At 35.9% G+C, this 25,680-nt stretch overlaps 1 protein-coding gene across 4 annotated transcripts in view; it reads left to right on the forward strand.

Moving 5' to 3' along the window:
- The window catches only part of LRRC7 (leucine rich repeat containing 7), a 479,490-nt gene that overhangs the window by 399,646 nt on the left and 54,164 nt on the right, over positions 1–25,680 (forward strand). For 3 of the 4 annotated variants that reach the window (XM_036352078.1, XM_036352082.1, XM_036352080.1), the window contains one exon: positions 6,560–6,679. The exons of the other annotated variant lie outside the window; for it this stretch is intronic. In XM_036352078.1, the coding sequence (XP_036207971.1) occupies positions 6,560–6,679 (120 nt within the window). The remainder of the gene's footprint in view (positions 1–6,559; positions 6,680–25,680) is intronic. 4 annotated transcript variants of the gene reach the window in all.

Below are 25,680 nucleotides of genomic sequence, written 5' to 3' on the forward strand. Positions count from 1 at the left end.
TTGCTGACTGATCCCATGCTTGGGGCTCACTTTCCCTGAACTCTTTTCTACAGGAAAGGGGATGGACAAAAATGATTTTCCTTTGATTTACAAATGCATAAACATCCGTTTCAACACTTTTGTCTTGCCTCTTAAGATAATAAAAATTAATATCCGATATCTACAATTTCTTTGCAGCCCCTAAATATTTGTTGGCCACAAGAATTCCACTAAAATACAAAATAAGGTCAATTTATAAGCATGCATTTTTCAGCAGATAAAATTGACAAAGCTGTCCATTCTCCTGTGGAAACACTGGCACTGTCTTTTTATTCATAAAATTCCTGAATGATAATATTAGCCATCTCTAGTTAGGTGCTAGAAAAAATGAATTTAAGTATCCTAAGGAATCTAAAGTAACATTTTTCACATATTACAAGTTAAGCAAGGGAAATAAAGTTGCAGCATACTTTTGTGTGGTCATGCCCTGCCAAAGGGACATTCAGGCACTGAAATCTAGACTTTTTCCCTGCTCCCTGCTTGCCAAGTCTTACCTCTGGTAATTAGAGGAAAGGAGCACCTTTGTGTATTTCCTCCCTCCATTAAGACTGTCTTTTTGTAAGTTATGCACCCAGAGAAGTGGGCCTTTCTGTGATTCCTACCTTCCCCACCATCTCCATTTTGGTAATTGACAGAAAGGTGCCATTTGTGTAAGCTGAGATCCTGACTCAGCACATTGTTTCTTTTTTTGGTTTGGGGTTTTTTTTTAGTTTGCCAAAACATATCTAGTTTGTTTGTTTTTTCTTCTCAACTTTCTTTAAATAAATTTGTAGTAAACTAATGAAAGGATATAACTATTTGTGAATGAAGATTGAAGACTCTGTACTTGATAAAGTATTTACACAGTAAATATTTACGTGGACAGAAAGGGAAGACTCTCCCAGATTTTGCTATGTGTTTTGAATAGTTCCATTTTCATATTTATTCTATGCTAGGTTGAGTATTGCACATTTTTCATGAATTACAAACTAAATATAGACTTTCCATATGATAAAGAGTAAATTACATTTTCTAATTTAATTTTATGGAACCTCTTAAGATATTAAAAGAATGTGAATAAATATAACAATATTAGTTTAATAAATTTAATTTTCTTTAATATTCTCATTTATTGATGATTATTCTAATTTCCTAAAAAAGTAATGATACTTATGATCAGAGCATTTAAGACATAAATCATCTATTAAATTATGAACTTTTATATTTTCTATCTACTTATTTATTCATTCATTCATTCATTTACTCATTTTTTTATTTACTGCCACTCCAAAAAGCATAAGGCAACTTTCTATGATGTTATTAATGGTTCTATGTGCTTCTTCGGATGTGTTCTGTTGTAATTGAACTTAGCTATTGTCTTAAAATGTTATGTTATCAGAGAGAAACATAATACAGTTGACCCTGTACAACATGGGTTGGATTGTACAGGTCCACTTATATATGGATCTTTTTCAGTAAATACTGTGAGTGTATTTTCTCTTCCTTATGATTTTCTTAATAACATTTTATTTACTCTAGCTTACTTTATTGTACAAATACAATATATAATACATATAACATACAAAATATGTGTTAATCAACTGTGTTATCGGTAAGGTTATCTGTCAACAGTAGGCTATTAGTAATTAAGTTTTGGGGAAGTTAAAGGTATATGTGGATTTTCGACTGCAAAGGAATTGGCACCCCTACCCATGTGGTGTTCAAGGGTCAACTGTATTGTAAAATGTCAATTCAGACTACCATTTTTATTATCCAGATTAATGGTAGAATAAATATTTTGATAGAAGAAGAAGAAAAAAATAAACGTTATTGAGAATCTACTATGTACCTGGTACAATGAGGTACTTTAAATATATTTTTTCACCCACCTCTAACAAAAACTCTCATAAGAAGTATTTATCTTCATTATATAGATGAGAAACCTGAGGTTCATGTGTCACAGAAAATAAGTCACTTGTATTTTTACTGTTTACTATTGTAACCCCTGTCCCTAGCATAGGGGCAGCTAGAATTGGAATCTGACTCTGCTTGGCACCCAAGTTCTTGCTGTTTACTATATGGTGATGCCTTCTCGAATGTTTGTAAAACCTGGCATTTCCTTAGAACATAGCTCATAAAAGTTGATAAAGCTCTCTTGTACACACTGTTATCCCACATCATCTTCATAACAATCCAGAAAAGTAGATATCACGGGGTGAAAGAAAGAACACATAAGTAGGATATATTCATTTATCCAAAGCATATCATGACCCAAATCTTCCCCTATGTGCTACAGACACATGCTTTCTGAGTTAGCTGAGCTTGCTAAATGCTAATAGTTACCTTGCACTTATTAAGATCCTCTTGCACTTCCTGAGCACTTACTACCGCTTAGAAATATGCTTGGTAGCAGTCAAAGGCCAAAGGTTGTGAACCCAAGAAAATCATAAATTAATCATCCATGCTACTGCAGCCCCAGGGATAAGCAGGGATGTGGAAGAAATCATTGGCCTTCTCTAACTTCTGTTTGCGGGTTTCCGGCTGCCAATATTAATAGTGTGGTCTCTTCTACGCTGGAGCAATTGATACTTTGTTTCCTTTTTTTTCTTTTTTTAACGTCTCCCACTGTAATATTATACCATAGCACCTAATGCTTATTGGACTATTAAAACAGATATTAACATAAATTATAATTTCAAGAGAAGGGATGCTGAAATTATAGAAATATATGTATTAAATCATCTTTTCATAGAATTTTTCCTGGAAGAAAATGTTATCTGTTTTGTTGGTTAATACTCATTCTTCTATATTTTGAATTAGATAAGTTTAGATAGCAATACTTGTACCTAAACGATTTTAAAATTTCTAATGTCCTTTATTACTGCATCTATGCAGATGACTCAGGATCAAATAGTGCCAACATTTTACATGCATTTATTTACCCCAGTTCCAAGGATTACTTACTTGATGCCATTTAGGTGGCACCTAGAGGCAGTTTATGCCTACAGTTTCTATTGACCTTGCTGCATTTATTATTGGCTACCTACTCTCAAGAAGGATTCTCTTAACTTCCTAATTATGCAAAATGCTTTTATCTTATAAACCACATACATTTTCATCAGTAGGAGCTAAAATTACCAAAATAAGCTTAGCATCCATACAGATGCTTCTTCATCATTGTAATAAAATGCTGGTTTAAGAATCATATTGACATGACCTTACCACCTTCAGACTGAACCCTGTGATATCATAATAGTATAGATTCAAGCTTGGCATATAGTTGTCTTTATAATACCTAATTTTTTCAAAAATATGCAGGAAAAGAATAATATAACAATAATTTTGCCAGAAATATTTTGAGGAAAATTAATTTTAAAGCATTTTTGAATCTATGGTAATGCCTTTCATGAAGCATGTAACAATTACTGAGCAAAATAGATCCTTGAGCTCTTAAGGGATATATCCCAAGACCTTTTCAAAGTGCCAAATTGTAATACCACACTTACATAATTCCTCCGACGAAATGCACTAAGCGTTTATTGTACCCATTAATTAGCAGACAAGAGCAGAGCCATTGGATCAGCTAAGCTCATTTACTTCTACCTGTGAATCCTGTACATACATGTACTCACATATGGAGACATATAGACACACCTACAAGCACACACTCATATACATACACAGATATATAGAGACACACCCATACTCATGCACATTTATGTCTCAGCAAAATTAGAAATTACTTCTTCCAATAGACACGTATGATCATTCACAGCAGTGTTAAATCTACAAATGTCCGCAGCAGTCTTTGGGACCAGAACCTATTCAGCAAAACTTTTACTAGCATTACTGAATTTCTTAATACAATTTTTGATTTTTCACTAAATCATACTGACCATTTTCTCTATTATTTTGAAATATTGAATATCTACAGAATTTAGAAGCTGAGAGAATGCTGCAGGTGATGATTTTCTATGTCCTTTAGATTTAATTGGTTACATGTGGTAAGGATAAGATTTATTCTTAATCTTTTAAAGTATATAATTAAAATATCTAGAGTATGGTACTAAAAATAAATGAATAACTGAACATCAATTTGGTTATTTTCTCTGAAATAATAAATTTCAACAGTGATAACTTCATTACTTTTTTTATACTTTTCAATTGCTCCTTTTAATCTTCTGTGGAATTTTAACAACTGAGGAAATCCATTTATACTTGGTTCATTAGCACTTTATCAAGAGTACAATTTTTTGTTAATGTCTATGCTCATTTTGGGAAATAGTGTGAACCTACCATATAACTCTCTTTTGGGTTCCCCTTCCCAAACAATAAATTGTTCCCATACTCTATTTCTGCAAACTGAAGTCACCCCTAGGATGTCTTACTTAAAAACAAAAAGACCAAAACATTCTTAGAATTAATAAAGGAAATTGCGTTCAGACTATTTCTTTAATTTCGCTGTCTAGTGAAAGTAATTCTTTATGCGTCTGCATGTTTGTTTCCTTTGGCCATAATAGAGAGAAATTGGTATGCATGCTGATCCTAATTTTAAAGAGAAAAAGATTAATTCCTAAACTAATGAAGAGCCTATATCATCATAATATTAGAAATTTAACTAAAGACTTTTAGCCCCCTTTTTTTATGCCAGAAAGAATTTTGCAATTATCAGTTGCTCTCTGTGACTAGAAGTCATATCTGGCCAGCTGAACCAAGTTTAGTGGAGGAAATAGAGATGGTGTGATATGGAGGAAAAGAGAAAGATACCTGTGTGGAACTCAAAAAATCTGTGTTGCACAGACCTAGCCAGATGAACACTTTATTATCCCACTTCTCTGGCACAGAAACCCAGCCAGAAAAAACCATGGGCCCGTAATGCCTATCCTGAATGATTATATTTTAACTGCTTAATTTTAATAATTTGAGTTGTCGTATTTTAATATCTAAAAAAATTGTTTGGGGACATATGCCAAAATAATAATCTGGAAAAGGCAAAGACTAGAAAATTAATGCTTAAAGACAAATAGATGGACCCGGAATTGTTATCTGGTTATTTTTAAGTAATATATACTTTAAAGGTGTTAATGTTTGGTTTCCAAAGAAACACAAATTCATTTCTAGCTAACCCAGGAAATTCAATTCAATACCTTTTCTCTTTTTTCACTCTTTCAGATAGGCTCATGAGAAAGAAATTCACATGGCCAAAGAATAAGAAGAAAACTGAGTTATCTTCTTACTTTTCACTATATCCATTAGACCTTAGGAAAGCTTCATCTAGTTTCATAGCAAATCGGATTTTCAAGTAACTCCAAGCAATGCTTTTAAAAAATGCATGCAGTCAGAATACACATAGAGTGGTTATATAATTGTTTTCTAAAGGAGAACAACGGGGACTATTCCATGTAATCAGAGGAAGCCTAGCAAACAGCCCATTTCTGCCATGTTATAAAGAGAATGGTCTAGTTCTCCCTTTCTGGGTTTGGAGGACAATACTTCACACAGAATAGAGCTGCACATACATGCTGTAACTCAGCTTTATTTGTCTGTAGTGATCCTTCAAAACATCCACATAAAGTGGAATAGGGAACACTAAACATAGTATCTCACCCATAAGAATTCCTCAGGAACTCGAGTTTAGTACCTGTGTATCCTGTAGGTTCGGGGAGGAGAAAGGCTTTGTGAAAAGTTAATCTGCTTTCAGAAGAAAAATATCCCACTATTATCCCTCCATGGTGTATGAATCCTTCCTATTAATCAGGTCAGACTGTGGAGGAATCCCCCCCCCCAAATAGCTAATATTATAATAATAAAGACAGAGAAATTATTATTTGTTAAAAATAATAAGCAGTAAATCAGCAAAAAATTAAATATATATGAAGAGTTTAAACTTTAATGCATGTGACCTATATAAATAAATTTTGAATTAAAAGTCATAATTTATTTATACTGTGATTCTAATAATACAATATTTCTATGTTGTTTTAATTTCCCCCTCATAGCTATCTGTAGATAATGTCATATAACCATGAATCTTACATACACTATACTAGTGTTAACACTCTTTTGGATTAGCGCAAGGTATATGCTCCCAGAATCAGTACAGCCTTATAAAATTTGTGTTAGGCTATGGTTTCAAATATTAAGAGTTACATACTGTGTTTCTATGGTTTCAATTTACACTCTAAATGGTAGTAGCATACTCAAGAAACAAGCAAGTTTAAATGTTGTAGTTTTATCGGTTAATTTTATTTTGATTATTTTTATTCAGGTACTGTAAATAATCTCAACTTTTCCTTAGATTTCAGTATATAACACTAAGAATGTTACTTTAGTTAAATTTCTCACTGCTTCCAGAAAGCTATCAATTTAGAATTTTTTACTGAGTAAAAGATGTATAGTAATACTTCCAATTCAGGATGTATGGAGTTTTTTTGCAGTTAAACAAAATTAATTTTACCATAATCATTAGGGACTCTCTTCAGAAAACTATGATTAAACTTCTATTACATCACTAAAGAATGCCATACCATTTTTGCAATAGACCCCGTCCCAGCAAAGCAACATTTTAGACAATGGACAAGAAGATGTATCTCCTAGTGGCCAATGGAATCCTTATCCTCTTGGGAGGCGGGATGTACCTCCGGACACCATTACTAAAAAGGTAACCAATTTTAAGTTGATGACACAAACCTTGAGCCTTGCACGTCCATTGTAATATGTAATCCATATCTTATATCTTAACATCATTTCTAACTTTGTGACAAATTTAGGCTAAATATTATTTCACTATAAGAATTATAAGTGCACTGAAAAGGATGAAAAATGAACATTGCCATATGTTCAGAGCTGGTAACAAATTTTTACAAACATTCTGCTGCCTCTCTGCAGATGCTAGCACCTCTTACTAGTGCCTGACACCCATCTTTGACATGCAACTACAGGAAGGTGTGTAACATATACTTCTGACTTTCTTGGCTTCAGCATTATGATGTAGCCAATTTGTATGAAATGAAATTTTTTTAAACATTTAGACATTTTTTATTTTTATTTTCAATATATGTTTATTGATTTCAGAGAGGAAGGGAGATGGAGAGAGAAAAACATCAATGAGAGAGAATCATTGATCAGGTGCTTCCTGCACACCCCCTACTGGGGATCGAGCCCACAACCCAGGTATGGGTCCTGACCGGGAATCAAACCATGACCTCCTGGTTCATAGGTTGATGCTCAACTACTGAGCCACGCCGGCTGGGCATGAAATGAAATTTAACTACAAAGAGATTGATTCACATTACTAAAAGTCATTCATTCATCCAATCATTCATTTAATAAACAGTGACTCAAGTAACACTATATTTGGAGCTGTTACTAGATGCTAGGGAACAGAAATGAATATGATATGGTGTCTTACCTCCAGGACCTTTTAGTCTAGTAGATAGGCTGAGTGATATGTAGGTAATCATAAGACTACATGTTAATTGCCATAAAGAGCATTAAAAAAGACTGAGAGAAGATAATTGTGAGATATATGCGGGACACAGGATTAGTATTCCAGAATATATGTTTTTAAACTCCTACAAATCAATAAGAAAATACATACAATAGAATATTTTAAATTATAAAATACAGGGGAAATCAGAAGAGTGAATAAATATTTTAAACATTGAATCATTTAATCAATGAAATGCAAAAAAAAGATATTATTTTCCACTGGCTAGATTTGGAAAAATTAAGTATGAAAAATGAAGCTGTTTGCAAGTATAAGAGCAATGGAAACTTCTATCCTGCTAGTGGAAATAAAAATCACAATGGTTTGATAACAAATTATCTTATAAAGCTAACCATGCATAGACCCTACATTCCAACAATTCTCTTTCTGAGATGATATTCTGGAAAAAATCCTGTACATGTCATTCAGATACTTTAAATATTCAGAATAGTTGAACATTGAAAAAAAACACATTATCTACCAGGAAAGTGTATACACAAATTCTGATATTCACACAAAGGAATATTTTACAGCCATGGAAATTACTTAACTATAATTATGATAATGTATATAAATTTTTAAAATGTAATTAGAGTGAAAAATTAGTTTCAGAAGATGTCACACATCAAAAATACCACATTTATAAATCTCAAAAATAAGCAACATTAAAATATATTGTTTAGGCATAATTACATGATTGAAAAAACTAATTTTATAAGGAAACAGTTAACAAAAAATTTAGGATTATTGTTATCTCTAAAGGGAAAACTGGGGGTAGGATGAGGGAGGAAACTGGTATTATTGGTACTGTTCTATTTCTTAAGTTGAATTGTGGTTCTTACACTCTAGTTTTTAAGTTCATGAGTGTTCATTTTGTAACTGTGATTCATAACTTACATATGCACTGCATAATCACAAACTCTTTCTAACCCAGGTGATGATTTCCCTCTTGATGATGACCTCGGTACTTTTAATAGATATAAAATATCAAATTATTTACCCCACATAATTGTGAACACCCTGATTTGCAGGTGTTACACATGTTATTAATCTGCCTATTGAGCAATATTCAGCAGTGTAGATAACTATAATATAGTGTGATTAGTGCTGTGAAGATGGGATACAGTGCTATGAGGGCACACACCTGTTTAGTTAAGAAACTAATGGAAGTTGAGAATGAAGAGTGGTGTAAAATAAAGCTGGAGGAATACGCAGAAGCCAAATCATGCTTAGCTTTATAGTGAAGGAAATGGGAAGGGAAACATTGAACTATTTTAGACAGGGCAGAGACATGACTAAATTTTTCTTTAATGAGCACTGATAGCTTTTCAGAGAATGAATTGGAGAGGAGACTGACTAGAGGTAATTGAACCAGTTAAGAAACGTCTGTTGTAATTCAGGGGAGAGTATATGGAAGTAATAGGTGATGGAGAGAAATGCATAGATTGAATATATTCTTAAATGTTACACTGGACATGAGGCATAAGAGATAAAGGGCAGTTCCAAAATTGATTGATACCCAGGTTTCTAATTTGGACAAGTGAGTGACGATATGCACTGGGTTGGGAAATACAAAAAGAATAGTAAATGGAAGTGGAGAAGAGAGAGCTTAAGTTTAATATGTTGATTTGATGTATTGTTGGGGCATCTGAGTGGAAAAATTTAGTGGATATTTATATATTTATCTGAAGTTCAGGAAGAAAATATTTTTTAATGTTTTTTATTGATTTGAGAGAGTGAGGAAGGGAAAGGGATAGAGAGATAGAAACATCAATGAGAGAGAAACATTGATTGGCTGCTTCCTACACCCCCCTCTCCCCACCCACTGGGGATCAAACAGCTAACCTCCTGGTTCATGGGTTGATGCTCAGTCAGTGAGCCACACCAGCTGGGCCAGGAGAGAAATCTTAGCTGGAGATTCAAACTTAGCAGTCATCAAATTGAGCCATGAGTGAGGTAGATGGATGACATAGAACTCCATGGAACACCAACATTTCAGAGATGTTTCTAGGAAGAACAGAGAAGAAATCATTTTTTCAGTGGAGTCTTTCCTTTGCAAGGTATAGAAAACTCAAGGGAAACAGCCTTGAACATTAAGGAAATGCTTAGCTAACATAAGAAACAGTCAAAATGTAGGGAAAGGCTCAGATTTATATATAATATTAAATACTTAAGTTACTAGTATTTCCCTCCTCACTCTTCCATCCATACTGTTAGCTTTATCCTAAAATCGGTTCCCCTCATTACAGACTAAATAAAGACAGAAATCTAGAAAACTCAAAAAAGGACTTCCCTTTTGAAAGAAAAGATAGAATTATGGTGGACTCTGGAAGAGAATATTTAAGACAGCAGACACCTGATCATATTTTAAGGCTGAAGGGAAAAAGCTGTTTGTTGAAAATCTCAGAAAGGCTAGGAGGAAAATTCCTCTTTATGAGAAAAGAGGAGAGGATAAAACTGATGGCAAGAAATTCAAGGAGTGCCTATCAGAGCCTAGTGCCGATTGCCTGCCAGAAGGAGGGAACCATATGCACATACATAGCTGCAAAGGACTACTATAATTTTCCCACACAAAGGAAAACCTTATTCATGTATTACTCTAGATGCAACTAAGAGGTGTTTACATTATACATTCATACATCCACTTTACATGAAATCTATTTTCAGTGTCCATAATGTCATGTTTAATCATACCATCGATACAAATCAAGATGATCATTTTCTTGCTTCTCTATGTGCTTTAAGAACTGCATGCAATCCTATATATTGATTAAATATTTGTGGGCTGGAATAATTGTTTAATTTGAAAACTTTATTAACCGTTTATACTGCTTGTCAAAGGTGAAATAATGTAATATGTCTTTAAATATGTATCATGTCTTCCATGTGCAAACTCATTTGTACATTCTTTCTACGATAATGATAAGCATTTTATGATTCAGCCCATGTTATAGTTCTGAGATTTTAGAATCTATAAATACATATGTCTATCTATTACCTCACAGAAAAGAGAGAATAAAGCATGTTTAAATATCCAGATTTAGTTTTTTATTATATCTTATATTGAACATATCAAATTAGTATTTAGTGAGAATTAACCTAAGGAAATGAAAATGGTATGGGATTATTTGCCTGGGCTGCAGGATTTACCAAAATAGGTGTGAAAATTGTACTTTTATTTATTTGGTTTATATTTTATTCTATAATGTGTGTGTGTGTTTTAAATCATTGTTACTTTTGCAGTTGTCGTGACGTGCGTAGTCATTAGGCTAGACAAGTTAAGAGTAGAAAATGAGAAATTGAGCTACAAGTGGAATGGAGAACCAAAGGAGACTAAGTGGTGAAGAAATCTTGCCAGCACCCAGTTGAGTCTCTTTCTCAAAGTCTCTGCAGATTTTTTTAATAATTATCTCTGTGCCCAGAGATACTACTATTCTGCTACTACTCTGTAGAATTGGTACTGTGATCAGAACTACTGTAACACTGCTGAGAGTCAGTGGGAAATCCCTTTCAGAAAGGCTTTGGTTGAACTTGTGGCTCTCTGTTCTGGCCATCACAGCTCGTTGCTTGAACTAATATTGGTAATACTCATGGCTGTGACTAGTGGTACTCCAAGTAGCACAGCAGAACAAACGTAGGTACTCTCCAAACTGAAGACCCAGAGATTGAGACACATAAATTAGATGAAAAGTGTTCATCTATCAGAAATAATTTTGTTGCTGTATCTGTCACAGGCCTATGTACCATAGTAGCTAATCTATAGCAAAATGTTGAGGTTGTTACATGCTGACTTGTGGGTTTTTTTTTTAATGGTGTAATAGAAGGTGGTAGTTTTAAATTTTCTCTTGTTGTGTCAGTCTCCAAAATTTTAAATTCTGATTTCCATTAATTTCAAAAGTCTGGGAATCACTGCTAGAAGAACATGTCACAGCTATGTAAATCTCCCCTTGTCTTCAAGGTAGGACTATACTTGAGCACTTTGAGAATTGCTATTACAGCCTTGCAGTGGCAGAGAACTACAGGAGTATTTGTATTTTAGAGTCTTATCACCTCACTGCCTTCACTACTACAGTCTATTGGATTATGCCATAGTCACCATGGTAAGAATTATTATGTACCATGTATCTATAATAATAAAAGCATCATATGCTAATTAGACTGGATGTCGAAGCCAGGGCTGTGAGGGAATCCCGGGTCCCGGGTGCCAGAGGGAAGTCGGTGCCAGCAGCCGGGGGAAGGAAGGCCTACTCTTGCACAAATTTCATGCATTGGGCCTCTAGTTATTAAATATTACTCTCTGCCAGGCATTGTGCTATATGGTTGATGCATTTCTTCTAATCCTCAAAACCATCATATAGGGTAAGCAGTATTATTTTTATCCACTTTATTAAAGAAAAGATTGAGTTTAGCCTGGCTGGCATGGCTCAGTAGTTGAGTATCGAGCTATGAACCAGGAGGTCACAGTTTGATTCCCGGTCAGGGCACATGCCCGGGTTGTGGGCTCAATCCCCAGTTTGGGGCGTGCAGGAGGCAGCCAATTGGTGATTCTCTCTCATCATTGATGTTTCTCATCATTGATCTCTCTCTACCTCTCCTGTCCTCTCTGAAATCAATAAAAATACATTTTTAAAAAAGAAAAGAAAGAAAAGACTGAGTTTAGGTTTTCTCAGAAAATTAAGAGTTTAGGTGCCCTAGCCAGTTTGGCTCAGTGGATAGAGCATCGGCCTGCAGAGTGAAGGGTCCAGGATTTGATTCCAGTCAAGGGCACATGCCCAGGTTGTGGACTTGATCCCCAGTAGGGGACTTGCAGGAGGCAGCCAATCAATGATTCTCTCTCATTGATGTTTCCGTCTCTCCTTCCCTCTCCCATCCTCTCTGAAATCAATAAAAATATATTTTTTTAAAAAAAAGAGTTTAGGTTAGCTTACTTGCCAAGCTCACAGAGGTGACTAAATATTTTAGATTATTCTCCTATATGTAACAAAAAAGAGAATGGTCATAGTATAAAATACAGTTGGAAACAATTTTCATTTTAAAGTTAGACAGTAAATGATTTGTTAGAATCCTCCACAGGAATGACAAGGCTGTTTTTCCCTAATTCTAAAATGACAAACTCTTTGAAAAGTATTGAGAGTCTTAAATAGGTTGAATATCTCTGAGGAGATTAAATATTGAAGGATAATGTTGTCAAGATATGTTTAAATGTTGGAGCAGAAAACCATTGCAGCAAAAGGCTAAAGTGACATATTAAAATGAATGAAACAAAATATTTCCCTTCTGGAAAGAGTAACTAAGACACTTTAAAATCCTAGCGGTGTTAACACTGAAAGTTCTTTAATATATAGAGACTGGACTTTCAAAGGTCTCTTTCTGCGTTATCTCTCTTTTTTTAATATATATTTTTTATTGATGATAGTATTACGGATGTCTCCCATCTCCCTCCTCCCCAGCTCCTCCCTCCACCTATACCCCCCCGAAGTATTCACCATCCTATTGCCTGTGTTCATGGACCATGCATATAAGTATACTAGAGGCCCGGTGCACAAATTTGTGCACCAGTGAGGTCCCTCAGCCTGGCCTGTGAGATCAGGCCAAAACCAGCTCTCCAACATCCCCCGAGGGGTCCCAGATTGCGAGAGGGCACAGGCTAGGCCACGGGACCCCACAGTCGGGGCCGGGGAGGGACGGGGGAGGTTGGCCATCCAGGGAGGGACCATGGGAGGGCTCCAGGGCAAGTCCGGCCCATCTTGCTCAGTCCCAATTGGCTGGACCCCAGCAGCAAGCTAACCTAAAGGTCAGAACATCTGCCCCCTGGTGGTCAGTGCACATCATAGCGAGTGGTTGAGCAGCCTTAGCATATCATTAGCATATTACGCTTTGATTGGTTGAATGGACGACTGGACTACCGGACACTTAGCATATTAGGCTTTTATTATATAGGATAAGTTCTTTGTTTTATCTCTTCTGGTCCTCCCATTCCCACATCAAGGTATATCAGTCTGTTCCATGCCTCCATGCTTTGGGTCTTATTCTGTTGGTCAATTCATTTTGTTCATCAGCATTGACTCTTCTCTCCCCAAGTGGCTTTTATTCTAGGTTAAGTGCCTAATGACTTGGCAGTTAGAACAATAAAGTTAGGCATCAAGGGTCAGCATCAGGAGGGACACAGTTGAGGAAAAAATATTAAAAGTACAGCTAGTTTAGTCTTGGCTCACCAACTCATCCCGTAGTAGAATTTGCCCATGATTTCCTCACATTTGCAATGCCAGCTCACCATTAAGTGCTTCAGGATTGCCAGTTGCTCCTCATCTCTGGTGTTTTTTTAGTCACTTTCATTTTCTTTTTATTCTTTGTTTCACAGGCTCCCAAATCGGAATTTTTGCTTTTTCAGACAATATTAAGAATTTTTTTTAATAGTAATGATTGCAGGGGGAGCAGGTGGGTGATGGGGGAAGAGGGTATAGGGGACATAAATGGGATGGGGAAAAATAAAGTGAAATTTAAAAATACATAAATAAATTTTTAAGTTTCTAGGAAGGAATATTTATTCCTTATTTTAATTTTGGCATTCATCATATTTCTTAATATAATGCACTTTACTTTCTTTTTGTACATATTTAGGAAGATAAGGCCTAAAATCTCTTTTGAAAATATCAAGTTGTTATGTTATTGATCCTATGACTAAGTCATCAATTCTGTTTTTAAAAACAACTGAATTAAATTCCTTCTGAAATTGATTTTCACTTGAAAACAAATCAGTTTGTCACAGAATTTCTCAGAGAGTAAGAATAAACTGATGCCATTTTTAAATGAGAAGTAAATGCTTAAAGGTACTACATTAAAAAATCAACCTATAGAGTTAGTGATTTTTTTCTTTCTTTATTGATTAAGATATTACATATGTGTCCTTATCTCCCCCATGATTCCCCCCCCCCACTCATACCTTCACCCCCCTGGTGTCTGTGTCCATTGGTTATGCTTATATGCATGCATATAAGTCCTTTGGTTGATTTCTCCCCTTTACCACAACCCTCCCCTACCTTCCCTCTGAGGTTTGATGGTCTGATCGATGCTTCTCTGTCTCTGGATCTGTTTCTGTTCATCAGTTTATGTTATTCATTATATTCACTGAGCCAAACCAGTCAGGGCATATGTTATTCATTATATTCCATAAATAAGTGAGATCATGTGATATTTATCTTTCTCAAACTGACTTATTTCACTTAGCATAATGCTCTCCAGGACCATCTATGCTGTTGCAAATGGTAGGAGTTCCTTTCTTTTTACAGCAGCATAGTATTCCATTCTGTAGATGTACCACAATTTTTTAATCCACTCATCTACTGATGAGCACTTAGGCTGTTTCCAAATCTTAGCTATGGTGAATTGTGCTGCTATGAACATAGGGGTGCATATATCCTTTCTGATTGGTCTTTCTAGTTTCTTGGGACATATTCCTAGAAGTGGGATTACTGGGTCAAATGGGAGTTCCATTTTTAGTTTTTTGAGGAAACTTCATTCTGTTCTCCACAGTGGCTGCACCAGTCTGCATTTCCACCAGCAGTGCATGAGGGTTCCTTTTTCTTTGCATCCTCGCCAGCACTTGTCATTTGTTAGTTTGTTGATGATAGCCATTCTGACAGGTGTGAGATGGTACCTCATTGTCGTTTTGATTTGCATCTCTCGGATGATTAGTGACTTTGAACACACTTTCATATGTCTCTATCCATTTAGGTCCGTTGCCCATTTTTTGATTGGGTTGTTTATCTTCCTTTTGTTAAGTTGTATGAGGTCCCTGTAAATGTTGGAGATTAAACCCTTATCTGAGATAACATTGTCAAATATGTTCTCCCATGCAGTGGGCTTTCTTGTTGTTTTGTTGATGGTTTCTTTTGCTGTGCAGAAGCTTTTTATTTTGATGTAGTCCCATTTGTTTATTTTCTCTTTAGTTTCCATTGTCCTAGGAGCTGTATCAGTGAAGATATTGCTTCAGCATATGTCTGAGATTTTGCTTTCTGTGGATTCCTCTAGTATTTTTATGGTTTCCCGTCTTATGTTTAAGTTCTTTATTCATTTTGAGTTTATTTTTGTGCACGGTGTAAGTTGGTGGTTTAGTTTCTTTTTTTTTTTTTCTTTTTGCATGTATCCAATTTTCCCAACACCATTTATTGCAGAGACTGTCTTGACTCCACTGTATGTTTTTGCCTCCTTTGTCAAATATTAATTGAGCATAGTGGTTTGGGTCGATTTCTGGGTTCTCTATTCTATTCCATTGGTCTATATGTCTGTTCTTGTGCCAGTACCAGGAAGTTTTGAGAATAGTGGCTTTGTAATACAGCTTGATATCTGGCATTGAGATCCCTCCTACTTTGTTTTTCTTTCTCAGGATTGCTGCAGCTATCCGGGGTATTTTTTTATTCCAGATGAATTTTTGGAGAGTTTGTTCTAGGTCTGTGAAATATGCCTTTGGTATTTTAATGGGGAGTGCATTGAATTTATAGATTGCTTTGGGTAGTAAGAACATTTTAATGATGTTGATTCTACCAATCCATGAACATGGTATGTTCTTCCATCTGTTTATGTCTTCCTTACAGTTAGTGATTTAAATAAAAACATTTTATTGTTAATGCTATAAAATTTTATCTAAATTATAATCAAGTTTTAATAATAGAAAAGTAGTTTTCTCAAAACCTCTTGCCATTAAAAACAAACTACCAGCACTATCGGTGGAACTGAAATAAAATAGCTACAATGCTTGGCTTTTGTAATTTAACTCAGACTGGGCAATTGTGCTGTTGGAATCCCTTATGCCAAGAGTGAAGAGGAGGGGGGCTCACTTTCATAAAAATTGAGGAAATCCTAGAATGGATAAGGGAGATGAAGGTTTAAATATTGAAGAACATCAGGATGGCAGAAAGTAGAGTAACTATTGAGGCTAAAATTGAGCAAGTCAAGATGTGGAAGAAGCAGAAATAAAAATCAACTGGGTAAACTGTACATATAAAAGATAAGATAGGGTAGTGGAAATATTTCTTATTTCCATCAAAAACATCATAGTCAAGAATATCTGTTATAATTTAAAGTAAAATTGAGTTAAAACATTATTCTGAAACTTTAGTGATTGCCAGTGCCACAAACTCTCCTTTTGTACAGAAAGAAATACGTCAGGTAGTTAACTTTTGCCTGAGGCTTTGTATTTTTTCCTCCCAAAGCAATATGCATTATTACCAAAGAACCCCCAGGAGGAAGGCCTTGGTTTCATCAGTCCATAAGCAAGTGAGAACCATCCTCTCTATCACTGTGAGTGATGCGAAGCACAATCCAGGCTCCCTCTTTCTGACTCTCTTCCCTACGCCTCATTTTTCACCTCTGATAGGAGCAAATTTTGCACTGGTTAGAGTGAGTTTTTCTTCTGGTAGTCTGGGCCATCACTGAAACTCAAAAACAGATTGGGATCCTGTATATGGAATTATTTGACCTCAAACATTTTTCTAAACATTAGGAAAAGAGGTCTTTCAGTGTCAGTGGGCAAGTTGAGATTCTTCTTGCTTCCCTCATCCTTTTCTTGTCACCCTCCCCATGTTGATGGCACTCAGCACTTTGCATTGAACAACAGAAAGGCTGCATTGATAACCCATGGTACTGGCATATTCCCCAAAGGATGCAGAGCTTCAGGAAGAAATAGTAGCCAAATGTATTTGCAGTTAGTGAGCTCTAACCAAAAACCAAGAAATGAGTTCATGAAAGAGCAGATTGATGAAGTCATACAATTATAGATTTTTAAATTTTAAAAAAATCTTATAGCATAATCTATTGCCCCCAGAGAGGTATTTCTTACACAAATATCTGCAGTTTTTCTTTTGACCAAAAGCCACTTTTTTCAGGAGACATAAGTTTTAAAAGGGTGGAACAGTGGGAGAATCATAAATGTGCTCAAAAAACAAAGAGCCCCCATCTCTTGCAGGACTTTGAAAATGACATTCTAGATCTACATCAACACAACCCTACTTTCCTTGGAAATGTCCAGAAATAATCTGGAACTGATTATGTATGGGAATTGTTAAGTACTCCTTAATTTTCCCATTAGTTTGAAAAAGGAAGTTTTAAGCAATAGTTCCAATCCCACCAGCTGCCTGGGAGGTGAAAACATACCCACAAATATCCCTGCAGGTTAAGAGGGTTTGGGAGTAGGAGAGGTAGGTGGGTGAAAATTATACCTTATGTGACCTATGTATCGAGAATCAATTATTGATGCCATTGTTAAGCATCTACCAAACACTGATAAGAGGCTCTTTGAAATTTCTAGTGCTTATATTTAGTGATTATATTAAGACACTCATTAATTTCCCCTTGCAAACAAATATACAACTCTGTCTCTACTAGACTAGCCTCAACATGGTCTTTATGGAATAAATTACACTTATTGTTTGTGGTTGTACAAGTTAAAATGTGTGGAATCATCCAAAGAATTATTATAGGAATTATAAGCTAAGGGCTCAAATCTAGTCTTAAGAATTTCTGGTTACACCCATTTTATGTTACCAGTGTCTGAAACTGTCATTCAGATTAATTCAGTGGTTCTCAACCTTCTGGTCCTTTAAAACAGTTCCTCATGTTGTGACCCGCAACCATAAAATTATTTTTGTTGCTACTTCATAACTGTAATTTTGCTACTGTTATGAATCATAATGTAAATATCTGATATGCAAATATCTTAGGCGACCCCTGTGAAAGGGTCGTTCGACCACCAAAGTGGTCGCGACCCACAGGTTGAGAACCGCTGGATTAATTAAAGCATAGCTTATTGATTGGTTATCATGTTACCTTTTCCAATAAGTCAGTACAGCCATACCTGTTGCTATATACTAAAGAAATAAGAATACATCCAATTAGATTCAATGCCTCCCACAATTGCAAATTGTTGATAGAAGAGGTAGGAGGCTAAATATATTTATGTAAAGACTTGCTTGTAAAACAAAAATTAATTGCCAAAGGAGAGTACATGGCCTGTAGAAAGTCAAAAATTTTATGAAAATGGGACCCTTCAGAGTTAGGTACATGTTCTTAGTAAAAGCTGAATTGGGAAGAAGGATTTTGAAGAAATCAATAAAATAATTTCCTCTATTTAATGATCCTTTTCAAATGTTTATTTCATTAATCTGAATGTATGGAATGATGCATTTTTAAGCTGATTATTTTAGTATTACTTAAGTCATAGGTGCTTTTAAACTTACTCTGTTTTATTATGTAACTAAATTTGTTCTCAAAAATAGTGCAGGTAGGAAGTTGTGAAAATGTGAATGGAAAAAATTCTTCTCTAACATAAAGCTAATGTGACAACTGAATGAAATATTATTTAGTTTTATAGTCACTTTTTAATTGAATTTTCTTCTTAATACAACATTAATTCTTTAACAGAGCACATCCCCTTATCTTCTAATACCAGGGCAACAAAACAGCTGTCTCCAGTAGTGAAGGACTCACTGTCATAAAATCAGGAGATTGTTCTCATCCAGACTGGCTCGAAAGCATTCCCTTAATGAAAGTATAAACTGTGTCTATCAAATGGCTATTAAGTCAGCAGTAGCATAAAAACTTGTCATAGACTAAAGCAATAGAAAGAATGACAGGTTAAAACTACTCCCATCAATTCTTGACAGAGGTGTTCCTTAAAACGATTCTACTTCAGTAAATTGAAATAATTCAATCACATTTATGCTGTCTTCATTTTGGAAGAAACTAAAAGAAAAAGAAAAGCAAAACTAGCCCAATGCAATAAAAACGTCCATGACTGAGTATGGAATCTGAAGATCTAAACTACATGACAACTGGCAGATGATCAAGGATTGTTGCCAAATAGAGACTGTCAAAATGATAAGATTCCATTTCTTTCACTTGATTGTTACCACTTACTCTACTACTTATGGTTCTAAGAAATTTTATGGGTGGAAGAAATTATTGTAACACTTTTATTGTTATTGTTAACAACTTTTATTTTAAGAATGCAAAAATCAGCATCATCACAAAACAAATTATAGGATGAAAAGCATAGACTTTGCTCTAATTTAATCATTTTTGCTGTGATGGATACTCCTTTTTTTCCTTTTAGTTAATAATTTCTAATTCTGTGGCTATACTTTATAAGTTGACATTTAACCACAGAAGAATGTGCTTATAGAGATGCCATAAGCCAGAAATAACTGCCTGCACATATCAGCCAGCTACCATACTAAGGCATGTATATGCTCTGAAGGGAATGCCCTATTGCCTCACCTTCTCACCTGTCACTTGAGGCACTCGACTATATCATCAGTATTAGACTCTAAAAATTTAAGATCAGTGAATATTTTGAATGTCCCCTCCCTCCCAAATACTGCACTGTACCAACAGAATACAATATCACCAAATTCCCACGGCAGGAGGAAGAACATCTTTCTACCCCTCCCTTCCAGACCTCAGAGCTCTCCCCGCTGTATTTGTTCAAGTCTGTCCTCTGGTGCCTAAATGGGAGAACAGAGACTTTTTAGTATCAAAGTTGCCCTAACTAAATACAAATAAATGAGAAGGAAAAAATAAGCTTAATCATGTGGTCATCACAGTCATAAAACAATATCTACAATACGTATTCAACACGGGAAAGATGCATAACATACACACACTCTTATCTTCACAATATCCCTATGGGACAAAAAGATAGGGGCAAGGAATTGAGGAATGAAGATTGATACCATAGCATAGTCTACCCACTATGTTATACCACTAATATAGCATACCCCACCCAAACAAACAAAAATCAAAAAACTACTACAAAAAAAATCAGAAAAATTATAGCATAGACCTGTTGCAATAGTAAATAACCCTCAATATCAGGAATTCATTTGATATATATTTGGCTAGCACTTTTTACCACAATTTGGTATTGTTTCTTCTGTTTCACCATTCAAAAGAGAGAGAGAAAAAAACCTTGACACCATTCATATACTTAAAGAGAATTTTTAAGTCCTCTTCAACTTGCTCTATGTGACCTACACAAATCAAATATTTTAGATATTCCTAAATGGGCTTGTTTTACAAGCCTTCATTTTCTTTAAAATATTTACAGGTTCTTTATTTACCTTTATGAATCTCAAAAGGAATAAAACCAGGAGCCTACCTACAGATCCTTCTATCATATTGAATTTAGTCCCTTTTGTTAACTTGGTCCCTCAATCATTTAGCTCATCAAACCTCCTGATTATATCTGTAAGATTCCTACTGCCAAAAAAAAAAAAAAAAAAAAAAAAGATTCCTACTGCCCCTTTCTGTTTGATAGTTTCCATTTTCCACCAAATAACCTAAGTTCCGTCCCCAAAATCACTTGTGAAAGTGATAAAACTGCACTGAATATGGAAGCAAGCCCTGCAAAATGACAATTACACTGATACACAAAAACTAAACTATGCACCAAGCTGCAGGGCGGGGGGGGAGGGTTATCTCAATATATTTCTTATTTCTCCAGATGTCACTTTTTATTTCTTTTAAGCAGGAGTGCAGGAGAAACTGTGAGCCTTAACTTTGCGTTTCAGGCCCTTGAGCACCTTAAACTTCCCTGTTCAGTTCCCTCCTCTGGGAAGACAATGATGTGTACCTTGTAGAGTGGCTCTGAAAATGAAGATTATGATGTTAGACATTTATCACAGCACCTATCATATAAGTGTTTAATTAATGGTAACTACTATAATATGTATTATTTGGGATAAAAATGTGTAAATTAGAGACAAGCAAAATCTTTATTTAGCTTTATTTCTAACAGCAGGTTGTTAATGAGACCAAGGCCATGAATTTGAGTTATTTATACATGAACAGGCTATCCTCTTCACTTGGACAGTTGTCTTGAAACATATGCAATGATAGGGAAGGAGGTATGTGAGGGGGCGGAAATGTAGGTGAATCATGGCAACCTAAAATATTAGCCATATTAGTGAAGAGTAAGTAGTATCATCTCTACCACTGGTAGAATAGTTTTTGAAAATGTTTTATATGCTATCTTCCTCTATTTAAAAAAGGCTATGTCCCCAAATCTGGAACAAATCTATACTTTACTGTTTTGCTAACAAATAGCTTGAAGGCATAGTCTCTCTGAGAAAGACAGAGTTTAGGGGAAGCATGGAGTTCAGGTATTGGTGGATTTTCAGAAGTTGGAATATTTAGGGGTTCATTGACCTTGAACAAAGGTTACTTGTGTGAGACTGTTGCTGATTGCCTAACTTTCAAGTGCAGTTTCCAAAGCAAGCTGCCATTAACTAATTACAAGTTTAAAACAAGTTCTAATTGGTGATTACTTATTGCTGTGGCCAAAGGACAGTTAGACCTTTACTCAACAGGTAAGAACTTTTTATTCACATTGCCATTATTGAGTACTTACTGTGTACCAGCAATATGCTGAATGTATTACGGTATATTTTTTAATCCTCATAATATTCTGTGAAGCACTTATTATTATCTACAGTTTTTACATGATAAGCAAAGCACTTAGATAACTTACATAAGATTGCATAACTAGAGAAGGAAGATGGCGGCGGTATAGGCAGACGCGTCCCAGGTCGTGTCCCTGAGCAAATGGAGTGAGCAGCTGAAACTAGTAACATCCACCCCGAATTGGCGAAATTCCTCAGCTGGCGAGACGGTTTACAGCCGGGAAGAGCAGAACTCCCCTGGAAAGCAGATCCAAGCAACAGCAACCTCCTGAGCACCACACCCTCTGCTGAGGAACAGCAGCTGTACGTGAAACCTCGCCCCACCAGCCAGAAGAGCCACCACAGCTGTGAACAGCACCCACCAGAGGAGTTGCTGCCAACTGAAGAGCAGCTGCTACTGCAACCGCCCGAAGAGGAACCGCAGACCAAGGAGTCACTGCCACCAAGGGAGCAGCCACTGAACGACTCAACGTCTAGATATGTCAGTGAGATCAAACATGGGTAGACAAAGAAACCCCCAAAGGAAAGAGAAGGAGGACTCTCCAGAAAAGCAGCTAAGTAATACAGAGGCATGCAACATGACAGAAAAAGAATTCAGAATAAGGGTCCTAGAGTGCATAAACCGGATGGAGGAAAAAATCGACAACCTCAGCAAGAAGCAAGAAGAAACAGATGAAAAAATCGATAACATATGGAAGAAGCTAGAAGAAACAGATGAAAAAATCGATAACATATGGAAGAAGCTAGAAGAAACAGATGAAAAAATCAACAACTTAAGTAAGACCCAAGAAGATATGAAGAGCGATATAGCTGCAATGAAAAACTCCATTGAAAGTATCAACAGTAGACTAGGAGAAGCGGAGGACCGAATTAGTGATTTAGAAGACAAGGAAGCAAAACACACCCAAAACGTACTGCAATTGGAGAAAAAAATGAAAAGACAGGAGGAGAGCCTAAGGGAGCTTTGGGACAACATGAAACGAAACAACATACGAATAATAGGGGTACCAGAACAACAGAAGGATGAACAAGGATTAGAAAACCTATTAGAAGAAATAATATCAGAAAACTTCCCTGAGGTGGGGAAGAAAAAAGTCACACAAGCCCAGAGAGTCCCAAACAAGGTGAACCCAAAAAGACCCACACCAAGACACATCATAATTACCATGGCAAATGTTCAGGACAAAGAGAGAATCTTACAGGCTGCAAGAGAGAGACGGAAAGTTACATACAAGGGATCTCCCATTAGATTGTCAAATGATTTCTCAACAGAAACACATCAGGCCAGAAAAGAATGGACAGAAATTTACAAAGTGATGCAAAGCAAAGGACTGAATCCAAGAATACTCTATCCAGCAAGGCTATCATTCAAACTTGAAGGGGAAATAAGAAGCTTCACAGACAAAAAAAGGCTAAGGGAGTTTATCACCACCAAGCCAGCAATGCAAGGAATGCTAAAGGGACTGGTATAAAAATAAGAAATAAAAAGCTCAGAAAGAAAACAGCCACACAAAAACAGAAATGCCTACAAACAACTACCTTTCAATAATAACTTTAAACGTAAACGGACTAAATGCTCCAAACAAAAGACATCGAGTGGCTGAATGGATAAAAAAACATGACCCATACATCTGCTGTCTACAAGAAACCCACCTCATTAGAAGGGACTCACACAGACTGAAAGTGAAAGGATGGAAAAATATCTTTCAGGCAAATGGAAAGGAAAAGAAAGCTGGGGTAGCAATACTTATATCGGACAAAATAGACCTCAAAGTGAAGGCCATAACAAGAGATAAGGAAGGCCACTTCATAATACTAAAGGGATCAATACAACAAGAAGATATAATCCTGGTAAACATATATGCACCCAATGCAGGAGCACCCAAATTCATAAAAAAACTCCTGGAAGATATCAAAGGAGACATCGACAACAATACAATCATAGTAGGGGACTTTAATACACCACTGACAGCACTGGATAAGTCCTCTAGACAAATAATCAGCAAAGATACAGCAATCCTAAATGACTCACTAGATCAGATGGACTTAATAGACATCTTCAGAACACTTCACCCGAAAGCCAGGGAATATACATTCTACTCAAATGCTCATAGGACATATTCAAAAATAGACCATATATTGGGTCACAAGCAAAGTATCCCCAAATTCAAGAAAATTGAAATCATAAAAAGCGTCTTCGCAGACCACGATGGCATAATATTAGAAATAAACTACAATAAAAACAACCCAAAATACTCAAACACCTGGAAGCTGAATAGCATGCTATTAAATATTGATTGGGTTACCAATGAAATCAAAGAAGAAATTCGAAACATCCTGGAAACTAATGACAATGAAAACACAACAATCCAAAACCTATGGGACACAATGAAAGCAGTCCTGAGAGGGAAGTTTATAGCTCTACAGGCCTATCTCAAAAAACAAGAAAAAATGGTAGTAAATCATCTAACTCTACAACTCAAAGAATTAGAAAGAGAGCAACAAGAAAACCCCAGAGTGAGCAGAAGGAAGGAGATAATAAAGATTAGAGCAGAAATAAATGACATAGAGACCAAAAAAACAATACAGAAAATCAATGAAACCAAGAGCTGGTTCTTTGAAAGGATAAACAAGATTGACAAACCTCTAGCCAGACTCACCAAGAAGCAAAGAGAGAGGACCCAAATAAACAAAATCAGAAACGATAGAGGCGAAATAACAACAGACCCCACAGAAATACAAATGATTGTTAAAAAATACTATGGACAGCTCTACTCCAACAAACTAGACAACCTGGAGGAAATGGACAAATTCCTAGAAAAATACAACATCCCAAAACTCAATCAGGAAGAATCTAAAAATCTCAACAGGCCAATAACTATGGAAGAAATTGAAGCAGTCATCAAAAAGCTTCCAGCAAACAAAAGCCCAGGACCAGACGGCTTCACAGGGGAGTTTTACCAAACATTCAAGGAAGAACTAAAACCTATTCTCCTCAGACTACTACAAAAAATTCAAGAGGAAGGAACACTTCCAAGCTCATTCTATGAAGCCAGCATCACCCTAATACCAAAACCAGGTAAAGACAACACAATGAAAGAGAATTACAGGCCAATATCCCTCATGAACATAGATGCCAAAATCCTCAACAAAATCTTAGCAAATCGGATCCAGCAGTACATCAGAAAGATCATACACCATGACCAAGTAGGATTTATCCCAGGGATGCAAGGATGGTACAATATCCGCAAATCAATAAACGTGATACATCACATAAACAAATTGAAAGAAAAAAACCACATGGTCATAGCAATTGATGCAGAAAAAGCATTTGACAAAATTCAACACCCATTTTTGATAAAAGCTCTCAGCAAGGTGGGAGTAGAAGGATCATACCTCAACATAATAAAAGCCATATATGACAGGCCCACAGCCAACATCATACTCAATGGACAAAAACTAACACCATTTCCCCTAAGAACAGGAACAAGACAGGGATGCCCCCTCTCACCACTCCTGTTCAACATAGTACTGGAAGTGTTAGCCATTGCAATTCGGCAAGAAGAAGAAATAAAAGGCATCCAAATTGGAAAAGAGGAAGTAAAACTGTCCTTATTTGCAGACGACATGATATTATACATACAAAACCCTAGAGACTCCATCAAAAAGCTACTGGACTTAATACATGAATTTGGCAATGTAGCAGGATACAAAATT

The sequence above is a fragment of the Myotis myotis genome, unplaced genomic scaffold, assembly GCF_014108235.1.
Source record: "Myotis myotis isolate mMyoMyo1 unplaced genomic scaffold, mMyoMyo1.p scaffold_m19_p_2, whole genome shotgun sequence".
Classification (NCBI taxonomy): Eukaryota; Metazoa; Chordata; class Mammalia; order Chiroptera; family Vespertilionidae; genus Myotis; species Myotis myotis.